At 37.7% G+C, this 13609-nt stretch overlaps 1 protein-coding gene across 1 annotated transcript in view; it reads left to right on the top strand.

The window, feature by feature from the left end:
- Nucleotides 1–13609, top strand: part of CMYA5 (cardiomyopathy associated 5) — a 69623-nt gene that overhangs the window by 36445 nt on the left and 19569 nt on the right. Inside the window, exons 7-10 of the mRNA XM_081316506.1 lie at nucleotides 3695–3813; nucleotides 8108–8257; nucleotides 9413–9559; nucleotides 12548–12695. Coding sequence (XP_081172632.1) covers nucleotides 3695–3813; nucleotides 8108–8257; nucleotides 9413–9559; nucleotides 12548–12695 — 564 coding nt within the window. The remainder of the gene's footprint in view (nucleotides 1–3694; nucleotides 3814–8107; nucleotides 8258–9412; nucleotides 9560–12547; nucleotides 12696–13609) is intronic.

The raw sequence follows: 13609 nt of genomic DNA, 5'->3' as shown, positions 1-13609 counted from the left end.
CCCTCTCACAGTTACTACTATTGAGCAAGGTACCCCGCTATATTATACCTGTGCATTTGGTTTTTCTTACCTAAATGTAGAACCTTACTTTTTCACCATTGAATTTCATTTTGTTAGATAGTGCCCAATGTTCAAGTCTGTCCAGATCCTCCTATATCTTAAGCCTGTCTTCTGGAGTGTTGGCTATTCCTGCCAGCTTGGTGTCCTCTGCAAATTAGATGAGTTCCCCATCTATCCCCTTGTCCAAATCATTCATGAAGATGTTGAAGAGCACTGGGCCCAGAACAGAACCCTGGGGCACCCCACTACACACTTCCCTCCATGTAGATGCGGTTCCATTGAGGTCCACACGCTGAGTACGGCCTGTCAGCCAGCTACGAATCCATCTGGTGGTGATGCTGTCTAACCCACATTTTTCTATCTTATCAAGTAGTAGGTTGTGATCTACGTTATCAAATGCCTTACTGAAGTCCAAGTAAATTATATCCACAGCATTCCTCTGATCCACTAATTTTGTCACTTGGTCAAAGAATGCAATAAGATTTGTCTGGCACGATCTGTTTTTGACAAACCGATGTTGGCTTTTATTAATGACTTTGTTTGCCTCTAAGTGTTTGCTGATTTGTTGTTTGATTATCTTTTCCAGAATCTTCTCAGGTATTGAGGTCAGGCTGATAGGTCTGTAATTTCCTGGATCCATTTTTCCCCCCTTTTTTGAAGATGGGAACTACATCAGCTCTTTTCCAGTTCTCTGGTAGTTCCCCAGTGCTCCAGGATCTTTGAAAAATATAGTTCAGTGGTTCTGAGATCACGTCTGCCAGTTCCTTGAGAACCTTGGGGTGTAATCCATCTGGTCCTGGTGATTTGAACTCATCTAGGCTGGACAGGTGCTCATTTACCATTTTCTTGCCTATCTTAACTTGTGTTTCTATTCTGTTTTTTATGGCACTATTTTTGATAGGTTGGTCTGTTTTTTCCTTTTGTGTAAAGACAGATGCAAAAAACGAGTTACCGGTAAATAGTTCTGCTTTCTCCCTAAAGGGAGAAAGTAACATTTACCTTATCATTGTTGTACTTTTTACCTACAACCTTCACCTCTTTCTACAGCATTTATGGCCACGCTCCCACCCAAACTATAGGCAGTAAAAGTACAGGTGAATGCAGACATGTCACCTTCTTGCCACTTTCACCCACTAATGGACCAATCATTTCCTTAACTTTTTTCTTGTTTTTTACATGTTGAAAGCTTTTTTGTTATTTTTGGCTTTGGTCGCAAGCCTTAGTTCATTATGAGCCTTAGCTTTCCTCACTTCATCTTTACAGGTTCGGGCTATTTGCTGATATTCTGACTTAGTTATGTGCCTCACTTTCCACTTTCTATACTTGCCCTTTTTATCTTTCAATTTATTAGAGAGTTCTTTATGCAGCCATGCTGGTTTCTTTTGAGAGCTGTTATTTTTCCTCTTTGTTGGTATTGTTTGGAACGTGGCTCAAGATCCAAAACAAAACAAACTCACTTGGAATTCCAGCAACAAAGTTTTATTTCAAAAGAAGCGTTTGCAAAGGCTTGGTGGACTGAAACACACACAGGAGTTCAGCCACACCTTACAGAGCTGTTTGACACATTTTTATATCCTATCCCCGACGCAGATTCCACCTCCCCTATCTCACTCAATGCCCCTTCCCTAATCATCCGATAAAGTATTCGGACCGCCTAAAACCACTGTCCTTCCCATGTTCCAGGAAGCCCCTTTGTCCATATCTTATCTTTCACCATCTAATTTTCTGTTACCACAGTCCGTCTCCTATAGTTGTTTCAATATTTCTTCTTACAATTTGTAACTTCTGCTTTTCACATTTGTACTTGTCAATACTTAGATAAAATATTATTTCTGATCTTCAGTTGGCTTCTGCTTCAACCTTCAGACTCATTAGAAATTTCTGAATAATACTTTTATTCCTTTCATTATTGTGCTAGACTGGGCTTTTATTGTCTCACTTTTCAAAATTTCCCAAGCTTCTTGAGTTGTTTTCCACTTAAGGATTCTCATCCATGGAATCCCTCCCAAGCCCTCTTTAAGTTTATTGAAATTAGCTCTCTTAAAGTCCAAGACTCTAGTTTGACTGTGTTCTATTGATTGTGCTTCCATAATGTTGAATTCCAATATTGCATGATCACTACCTCCCAAGGTTCCTGTGGCTTCAACACCTTCCATCATTTCATCTCTGTTAGTGAGAATTACTGTAGATCCAAAATGGCTAATCCCCTAGTTCCCTTCTCTACTTTTTGGGAGACAAAGTTGTCTGCTAGGTTTGTCAGGAATCTGTTTGATCTTCTACTTGGTGCAGAGTTTGTCTCCCAGTTGATGTCAGGGTAGTTAAAGTACCCCATTACTATTGTGATGTGCTTCCTACATACCTTAGTTTGCTGACTAGCAAAAAGTTCATCTATTTCCTGAGTTTGGTTGGGTGGCCTATAGTATACACCTATGGCAATGTCATTTTTTCTCCCTTTTATATTGACTCAAATGCATTCAAGTTTACAGTTTTCATCTCTATTGTAGAAACTCAGGAACATTGATAGGAATGAAGGAGAGAGATGATTCCTTGAGGCATTCTAAATTTAATCTGACTCATTCTTTTCAAAAGCATACTCAGACTTGTTTTAGCTATTAGTTGAAATATACTGTGTAAAGCCAAATTATCATTTGTTAGACAAACCAGCAACTTCTGATAAATTATGGTTAGTTAATGATCTTTGTTGTGCGATGGCTCAGTGGCTAAAGATGCTGAACTTATCAGCTGGAAAGCTGACAGCCTGGGTTTGAGAGCCGAGCACCACATGAAGGGGAGAGCTCCCGTTAGTTACCCCAGCTCCTGCCAACCTAGCAATTCAAAAGCAAGGCCTCTGCCACATCACAAATGCAAGTAGATAAATAGGTACCACTATGGTGGGAAGGTAACAGTGTTCCATGAGCCTCAGCATATAATCATGCTGGCCACATGACCACAGAAGTGTTAGTGCAAGCTCCCTCAGCTAAGAAACAGATATGAGCACCATACCCTAGGCCCGAGTGGACAGGGGGAACTTTTATCTTTACCTTAGTGACCTCTAAACCAAGATCTCATTTGAATATTTGAGCAAGTAAGGAATTTGGTACATACATTATTCTAGGTCATAATATGGTTTGTTTTTTGGCTTGGTATGTTATGTGAACTAAGCCATTATTTGTTGTTTAAAAATATGGTTTAAAAATCCTATCTTATCCTGCATGCTGGCTTGGAAATTCTGGAAATTGAAGTCCATACATCTTAAACTTGCTAAGATTGAGAAACACTGTTTTAAAGGGGGAAAATATATCTTAAAAAAACCCTAAACCATGATTAGGATAAATCTACTTTGATATTGCATGTGGCATGCATTAAATCTCAAGGCATTTTTGAGATCTCATCTCTCCTTTGTTGCTGGACTGGAGATTTCTTTTCTGCTCTGCCACGTGTTATTCTTAAGAGTGCCAGCATTATGCAATAAATGGAGTGCTATTTACTAGCGAGCGGTATAAATGGCTAATTAAGCAGTGTTTGGATTGATGACTCACAGCTTGTACAGGCCTGATCTAGGAAATTGTAGGTCTTATTAGCTGGATATTCTTAGAATGCTTCTAAAAAGGTGTATATATTTTCATTTATATAGGTTACTTTCTGCTGTGGAAAATATTGTGGCTTTGGAAAAGATGCCTGCTGCTTTCTCACAGTTTGAACCATGTGCAGGTGGCTTTACAAATAGCGACAGGACTTTACAACTCATGCATGGTAAGAAGCCCTTCAAACCATTCCATGAGAGTGTTGAGAATGTATCAATGCCTTAAAAAGGAATGTGTTGCAAAAGGAAATTTGGAATTGGAAGCTTGTGCATGTAATTAGTAATCAGCTGAGTTTGAAGCAAAGGCTGATTGTGCCTAAGTATTTAGATTATGCTGGGGAAGAAAGCTGGAGAAAGAACAGCATGCTCTTTATTCATATTAAGAAGGGGAGCTGGATCACTCTTTGTATAATGGACTCCATGTGAATAAAGATACATTAGAAGAAAAGACCAAATTCACTTGTATTCCTTCCAATTTGCTTCCAAATTGATATGCAAAAGAACATGAGGAGGAAGGCATTTTCAAGGTGGGAGAAGGTGGCTGCCAGGAAGGAACAGACTAAACCTTCTCCCTCTGATGCTACTGCCCTTCTTTCAATGGAAACATGTCTACTCCATTTGATATTTCATTTAACAAAACTTAATTTTTACTACCAGTTAAGTTTTGTTATTTCATTTAACAAAACAATTTTTACAAAAAGAAAAGAAATTAAATTGACATGCAAGAGATATTTTCAAAACATTGAAAACTGTATTTGTAAATAAGTGTACAGTCCAGGAATAGGCAATCAGTGGCTCTTCAGATGTTATTAAACTAGAACTCCCATACAACTCTCCAGAAGTTGTGAATGCTCCAACACTGGAAGTTTTTAAGAAGAGACTGGACAACCATTTGTCTGAAATGGTATAGGGTTTCCTGCCTGAGCAGGGGGTTGGACTAGAAAACCTCCAAGTCCCTTCCAACTATACTACTACTACTACTACTACTACTACTACTACTACTACTACTGTTGTTATATCTTATCATTGGCCATCCACAGAAGAGTAAAAATATTGAGATGGCAACTATAGCTGAACAATCATATCCCCTCCTCTTTTGCCATGCATCATGACAGACATAAAAAAGTAGGGCTTCAACTCTAGGGCATGGCTTCTATCTTAATTTTTTAAAATTTTCCTCTCTGAGGAGATGCCTCTCTAAGAGTTCTAGTTTGATATATCTTGAGGACCATCTCTCATTTCCTCCACTCCCTGGGAAAGTATATCTAGTAAAAGTGGTTACTGTAATTTAGAGATGTAGCTTCAAAAAAAAGCATTTGTGTGTGTGTGTGCAATGACACCCAGTTTGGATGATGATCCATTCAATTGCTGGTGAGATTCCCAGATGTACATGGTCCTTCAGACAATGTTCCTCATCTCTGGGCTCATAACCCAGTGAGATTCACTGCTGAGAGGAAATTAAATAAATAGGAAGTTATCCTGTCTCCAGCATTTCTGCTATTACATTATTCTAGCTCCTTTCTGATTCTGTTTTTAACTGTTAGCTAACATTATAAGAGAGACGCGGTGGCTCAGTGGGTTAGGACACTGAGCTTGTTGATCAGATGGTCGGCAGTTTGACGGGTCGAATCCTGAGTGCTGCATAACATAGTGAGCACCTGTTACTCATCCCAGCTTCTGCCAACCTAGCAGTTCGAAAGCACGTAAAAATGCAAGTAGAAAAATAGGGACCACTACGGTGGGAAGGTAACAGCATTCTGTGCGCCTTTGGCGTCTAGTCGTGCCGGCCACATGACCACGGAGACGTCCTCAGACAAGCACTGGCTCTTCGGCTTTGAAACAGAGATGACCACTGGCCCCTAGAGTTGGAAACGACTAGCACGCATGTGCGGGGGAACCTTTACCTTTACCTTTACCTAACATTATAAAGAAAGATAAAATACAAAATGATAAAGCTAAAAAGGATTTAAAAAGGAAGGGAGGGGATCAAAACGGGAAAAAGTTGTTTTTTAAAAAAAGCTCTTCAGTTCAAATGACAATGGAATTGGCAACTAAATGCAACAGATCTGTGACTTACAGTTTAAGGTTTTTAAAAGTGTAACTGCAGAAGGGCTGAAGGAGAAGGGAATCTTACTGGGTTTAATAATGCTGGGAGGGAAATACTGGCTTGTAATTTTATTTGTTCATCAAATGTATACACTGCCCATCTCATTGTATAAGTGACTCTGAATGGTTTACAAGAAAAAGGCCATAAAAATCCTTACAGACGATGTACAAAGTTAAAAAGGACTGCTCACCACTATTGGGTTTCCATGATAGTCTTTTGGAAGGCCAGAAAAGTGAGGGCCAGCTTCACCTCTGGGCAAGATGTTTACAGGGAGAGAGCAATAGTACTTTTACATCTCCTGTCCCCAAATTATTTGCCTAATAAACTTGGAGGGGTTTTCATTGGAGAAATAGCATTAGAACTAATCCTGTTTTCCAGTACTGGGACCTTGATTGGTTAACTTCCTACCTGAAACTGCTATTGAACAGGAAAACAGTAGGCAATTTAATCAGGAATGCTTTCTATGTGCTGTCTAATTGTGTTCCCGTTCTCTTCCATTTGAAGTATCTGCTGCATTTCCAGGAAATAAATCACTTAGTTTGTATTCAGTAATGAGAAGGAAGCATATTATGAAAGTCAAGGAGCTCTTTGCTTTAAACACAAAGAATCTGTTAGTGTCAGCAGGTTTTTTTCTGCCAAAGACAACTCATGATTCTGTCAGAAAGTAACTTAAAAAGTGGGTGAGTGGGGAAAATCTTCTTCCATCCAGTACAAATCTACCAAGAGAGGGAAAAGATGTGGTATGAAGAAGCTTAACATTGAGGTGTGACATTTTTAGACTATTCTGAAAATTTTCATTTCTTACACATTTAGCTTCCTCCAGAATGCTAGCAGGTTATACTGAATATGATATGAATACATATCTCTCTATTTGTTTCCAAGACAAATTATGCATCAATATTTGAATATAGCAGCATTTTTCTATCCAAGTGTTCCTACTGCAATCACTAAGCTAAATTCCCATGTCTTTAGGGAGTGCCTTGGCAGCCAGGCAGTTTTTTCAGCTACAAACCTTATTGTGTATTTGTAGCATAAATATTTCCTGAACGCCAAGCAAGAAATCACCACATACATCCTTTTGTTCTTTTCCCCAAAGTCATTTTTACTATATGACTGTACTGTGTGGCTTGAGCTCTAGTGAACTGGGTCATTTAACTTTATTTATTCTGACCCAAACTGACTATTAGGCAGAAGCTAGCAAACAGAAGCTTTTACCCTCTTTGAATCCTCAACTTTTCTCTAGACCAGGGGTGTCAAACTCAATTACATTGAGGGCCGCATCAGCATTGCGGTTGCCCTCAGGGGGCCGGGTGGGTATGGCCAGGGTGGGCATGGCCTACTGGGTGGGCGTGGCTAGAGTGCATATGGCCTACTGGGTGGGCGTGGCCAGCTCTACATCGTTCGCATCAAGGGTGCCTATGGGGGCCTGGGCAGGAGTGGGACAGATCTGAGGGTCTCTGGCGGAAGGAGGGTCTCTGGGCCAGGGCCAAGGCAGTGGGGGTCGTTCCCTCACTGTTTCCAGGATGGCTTTGCGGGCCACATGAAACCACTTCGCGGGCCGGATCCGGCCCCCGGGCCTTGTGTTTGACATGTCTGCTCTAGACCAAGTCTCCTAAACTAAGATGTTGTTTCAGGTATAGTGGTGCCTTGGTACTCAACTGCTTTGAAACTCATCAAATTTGGTACTCAATGCATTTTGATGTGAAAATTTTGTCCCAGTACTCATCATTTGTTTGGTACTTAATGTACTAGCTAGAACTTGCTAGTGTCAGCTGCCTTGTGACTCACTATATTATTGCTTATGGAAAAAATGTGTTTGGTACTTAGCACTTTGGTACTCATTACACATCCTGGAATCAGTTATTGATGAGTACCAAGGTACCACTGTGTCATAAAGAGCAGTAGTCCAATGAAGAAATACCATTTATTCATCTGATTTCAAAAAATGGGATGAAAAAGTGATGCTATCTGTGCCTCAATCAGTCAAAGGTCTTAGAAGACCAATCTTATATTCCTATAAACAAGTAAAAAGGAATAATAATGGATTTTTAAGGGACAGATCCAAAAATCTTGTTGGGACATTCTCTGCTCAATACTAGAAAAATGAAAAAAGTTGGAAAGTGAAAGAAATTTGTTCAGTTTGTGAATTTACTTAATTTGTACTGCTCAAAATTATATTTGAGTTGGGAAGCAGAATTTGAGGTTCAAGTCTCCCCTTGACTACAGAGAATGTACCAAATGTATGTGAAATGCCATGCAAACATTTTTTAAAAAAAGATGAAAATAGATCAGAATGAATTTAAGATTATAAAAACAGAATATACTTGACCTTATAACTGATTATATTTTTCCCCCAGTCCCACATAGTCCAAAATTACAGCCTCAGGATCCAAACTCAGCTACCAGCACATCGATTGCTGTCTATTGGACTGTGAATGAAGACGACCTCATTGATTTCTTCCAGGTTTATTGTATGGAGGAATCCCCAGGAAGCAAAGAGCAAAGTGGTATGTGAGTCTTTTTGAATGGGAATGGTGGCATTGGGGGAGTGGGGTGGGGAAGGGAGAATTTACAGAAGCAAAATAACAACAATAATATAAACAAGTGTAGTAAAACCACCTTGAATATTCTTATTCATTGTGAGAAGAAATTGTGTTGTTTTGCCTCAGAAACTCAGCTTGTTAGTAATTTTAGGCTCGGAAGAGTTAAGATTGTTGTTAAGCAGGATTTCTACTGCTTCTAGATTTAAAGTGGGATTGTTTTGTCATGTAGCCTGCTGTTGATAAATTCAGTTAGTCTATGTTATTATCAATAAATACAGGTAGTTCTTGACTTACAACTGTTTGTTTAGCGACTGTCTGAAGTTACAACAGCACTGGAAAAACTGACTTATGACCATTTTTCACAGTTGTAGCACCCCCATGGCCACATGATCAAAATTCAGATGCTTGATAACTGGTTCATATTTATGACGGTTGCAATGTCTTGGTGTCATGTGATCATCTTTTGTGACCTTCTGACAAGTAAAGTCAAGTCAATGGGGAAGTCAGATTCACTTGACAGCCATGCTACTAACTTAACTTCAGTGATTCACTTAGCAACTGTAGCAAGAATAGTCTTAAATTGGGGCAAAGTTCACTTAACAAATGTCTCACTTAACAACAGAAGTTTTGGACCCAGTTGAGGACTACCTGTATTTTTTTGTAGAAATTGCATTTTCTTGCTGTTATGTGTACAGACTACAAAGAAAATACAATAAAAACAAATACATTTAGCAACTATATAATGGTTCAGACAGAGATCATGTCAGAACCATGGGATTGTTGGGTTCCCCTCCCTACTAGTCTTTATGGCTGGGGGGATCCTGACCTTGAAAAGCCCCCCAAAGGGCTCAATCTAGTGGAGAGTTTAAATCAATCCAAACATAGGTGAGTTTAAATGATATTCTTTGTGTTGTTTCTAATAGAAGATGAGTATTAAAAAAACCCCAGCAAGTGGATGGAGAGACACTTCGTAATATTTCTTCCCTTTCCAACTGCTATGTAGAATTTTTCTGCCAATCCACTCTTGTTTGGTCAATGGTTTAACCTGCTGTTGTATAAACCAAAAGGGCATTTTTCATGGCTTCTTGCATGTGTACATGTTGCTTTTATTTGTTGTAGGCTTTGTTGAAGAATATCGTGTCATTGTGAAAGAGAGTAACTGCATTTTGGAGGATCTGGAACCTGGTCACTGCTACAGAGTATGGATCATGGCCATAAATTATGCAGGATGTAGTTTTCCCAGTGGCAAATCCATATTTAGAACTGGTAAGCTGTTTGGTCTTCTAAATATTTTTCCCCTCAATATTTACAGCTATGACCTAAGGAAGTACAGAGGACATATCATAAAATTGGTAAAACAAGAGATTTTGAGGGGGATGTGTTCTGTATTTACACCTGCATGGGTGTTATATAGTTAATTCTGCCTTAGTCTGTTTTACTCACAAGGGACTGTCTCATCCATTAGAGTTTATAACATGAAAGTCTCCTCTGATTGCTTTATAGTATTCAAATATCTATACTAAACTGGTATAGAACTGGGAACATACCCAGCCTTAAATGTGGTAATTAGGATTAGAGGAAGTGTTAAGATGTTACAGGTTACAGCTTATGCATTTTAATTGTTAATTGGTATTATTTTAGTTAACTATTGTGTAAAATAATTGCAATATTTATATTAAGAACATCAAATAAAAATAGAGTAGCAGAAAGAATAAAAATATTTAAAATTACTTTCATGTGAGGCAGTGGGGTGTTGGAAAATATTTTGTATGCTTTAGACTATATATTCATTTGCATGGACTTTTCAAAAACATTAAACTATGGAATACAGATATTTAACCTGGAACATAAATGGAGCCAACTCCACCCCCAAAAAGGAACAAAGTATTCAAACATCTAAAAAAACAAAAACAGGATATAATTTGTCTTCAGGAACACATATTAGGAATAAAGATGTTAAATAATTGATTTGCAAAATTTAGGAGAAAAATTTATGTCAGCAGGATAAAACAAAACTAATGGTGTTACTTTACATATCAACCCTTGATTGAAAGCACAATAACAGCTGATCCAGATGGTAGATATGTGGAGGTAGAAATAGAAGTAGATGGCCAAAAAACCTGCATGCTGGGAATTTTTGCACCAAACGATAACAAAGATACTTTCTACAAACAGGTGATGGACCTAAGGTGGTTTTTCATGAGGCAACTGGACTTTCTTGTTTTTCTTCGAAGACCTTTCGCTTCTCATCCAAGAAGCTTCTTCAGCTCTGACTGGATGGGGGGGGGGGGATGGAAGATTTATACTCCTTGCAGACAGCTGGTCATTTGCATTCTTTTAGAGAGTTGTTGGGGCAACCTGAAGGTTTATCTGTGTTGGACAGCCCTCTCTCAACAAAGGGGGAGGGATATGACATCATCTATATCCAGTCTACAACACAGTCCTTTCAGCAGTTCCAAGAAGGCTTCACACCCATTTGCACTACTCAGGTGACCCTGATGATAAACAAGAAAGTCCAGTTGCCTCATGAAAAAGCACCTTTGGGATAACTATGATGTGGATGAATGAGAATCTCCAGAGACCTAGTGTTAAAACCTACCATATCAAAATTGGTGACTAAATGCTGTGGTATTCCCACAATTGGATAGAATATCCAAAAAGATATCCAAAAAGATATCCAAGAAAAATTGCCAAAATCCTTCTTTGGACTTGCACAAAATATAATGTTAGTGGTTATCTGGAGACAAAAAAATGGTAATTCTAGAGAATACATTATTTTTCACTAAGATACCAATCATTGTTGAGAATAGATATAATATGGATTTAAAAAAAAAATTTCTTTTTCTATATTAGTTAAATTTTGATTTTACAAAGTTACAAGCAGATCAGGGGTCCCGATAAATTTGAAATAAGATTTTGGAATCAATAATTAAAAAAACTTCCTGTGGAAAAATGATTAGAGGGAACTAAGATTAAAGGAGAATAAAACATAAACTTGATTCACAATTACAAAATGAAGCAAAATATTCTAACTGAACATATTGAAGGATATGTTTGAAAAATGGACTCAGAAATTAATTTTAATAGAGTCAACAGGGACATCTGCCTCTATCACTATTGTAGCTAAAAGATGTTATGGAAGAGGAACAGGTTTTACCTGACAAGATCAAGACTGAGTTGAAAGTGAATTTACAAATTACAAGCTAAAAGAATGACATGGAAAAAGATGATATTATTTCACATATGGAATATTCACATCACAAAAAAGATTTTACACTGGAGATACAAAATAAACTATGGTAGCTAATGTTTAAATAATTAAAATGGATATGTAAACAATATAGCAAGTGAATGACCTGGATAATTTCCCTATATTGGAGGTATAAAAGATACTTGTTAAAATTTGAAAGAATCTTGTTAAAGGGACCAATGAAAATGAAAAGAAATAAAATTTTAAGACATTATTTGAATGGATTAGATTCAGGCTGTTATAAGTAAAAGAAAGGAATATACAGTTTGTTTATGTAATCAAGGTTAAAATAGATATGTTATTATTTCTGGTGAGTCTTAATGGATTTTAGCTGAAACCAGGACAGAAATGATGATGCTTTATGGATTTGTTTGTAAATTAGAGATCAAATAAGAGGAAGTGATGAAGGTAGAACATAACTTCTTTACATACTTATTTTGAATTAATATATTATTTTCTTTTTTCTATTTCTATGTCTTTTTGTCTTTTTTCTTTCTTTCCTGTACCTCCTGTTCTTTCCTTTGTTCTTCTATCTTTTTTAGTTTGTATTACTTTTTACTGTTGTAATTATACTTTTTAATAAAATTTTCATAAAAAACTTATCCTTAATTGTTCACTGAGAATAGAAAAAGATTGAAAGCTGGTAATTTCACTTTAATATATCTACTACTATTTGATCACCATTCTTTAGAACAGACATTAACCTAGCAAACTTAGCAAGCAGAGGAGAGAAATATCATACAGGTACTCATCACTTAACAATGGCAATTGAATCAGAATTTCCATCACTAACCAATCCAATTGTACAGTATGACATCATGTGACTTCATCGCTTACTAAGAGCAGTATTTCTATCTACCTCTGAAGAAAATAAAAAGCAAACAAGAGATGGCAAAGTTTTAATAGGTTAGAAGAAAAATGTCTGGATTCTTGACTTCCAGTGTATACAAACTAGCAATTGTAGTCTTTCTTATGGTTCAGCAAATATGCCCCTATATTCACAGCTCCTCCAACTCCTGAAATAAAATCAGAAGACTGCACCATCTGCTGGGACACGGCCACTATTCGATGGAGCACCAGCAACCTGGAAGCAACAGACTCCTTCACACTTGAATACTGCAGACAGTATTCCCCTGAAGGAGAAGGCCTCAGGTCAGTCTCTTGGGCTTTGAGACACAGATTAAATGCAGTGGGGCTAAAGAGTTTTTCCTATGTCAAAGCAAGAGCGTTCTCTTTTCTTGATTTTCCTACAGAAAATAAGAAATCCATTTTTGCAGAGTTGTGAAAATTCTGCCAGATATTAATCTTTGTGACTGTATTTGGTAAATCATGAATACCTTTATTTTGTGTTAGCCAGGGCTTTTTTTCTCATAGAACGCTCAGAATGGAGTTCCAGCACCTTTTTTGGATGGAACCTTGTAGGGTAGGCAAGGTGGGTTGTATGACGTGTGAGTTCCGGCACCTTTTTCTTTTACAAAAAAAGCACTGGTGTTAGCAATGTACAAAAATAGTTAGAAAGCGAAGCTCTTTGCTCCTCCTCCTTATTTAGATCACATCCAGGCTATTTGGAGAAGAATGAAAAGACAGGGGCACAAATTAATGGGAATGGACTCCCTTGTTGTTTTCTCATGTATCTTTCCCTTGTAAACCATGATCCTTCAAAGCTGGACGTCTCCAATGGTATCTTGTTTCCTGATGACTGTACTTCTGTTATATGAAATACAAAGAGTGGATGCTTTTCCTAGCTCCCCAAATTACTTCATAGCTTTGCAAGTACTTAGCTCTGTTTTTGTCCCCCCAAGAATTAATTTGCCATGCCATTAAAATTGCAAAATACAAATCATCTTATGTTTCACCACCACCATTCATTTCTGGAAAAAAAACACCAAAGTAAGATATTCAGGATGTTAATGATCACAAAGATAGATTATCACCATTAAAAAAAAACCTCTTACTTCAGAAAGATTCTGGTTGTGATTGGAGACATGTATGTAGAAAAGAGAGAAGAAGAGGGGGATTATTTGTAGGTGCCCAAAAACTACAGAAGTATATTGTTTCTGTCTTTT

This window comes from Vipera berus (genome assembly GCF_964194415.1).
Source record: "Vipera berus genome assembly, chromosome: 2".
Taxonomy (NCBI): domain Eukaryota; kingdom Metazoa; phylum Chordata; class Lepidosauria; order Squamata; family Viperidae; genus Vipera; species Vipera berus.
This window is presented reverse-complemented; position numbering and strand designations above follow the sequence as displayed.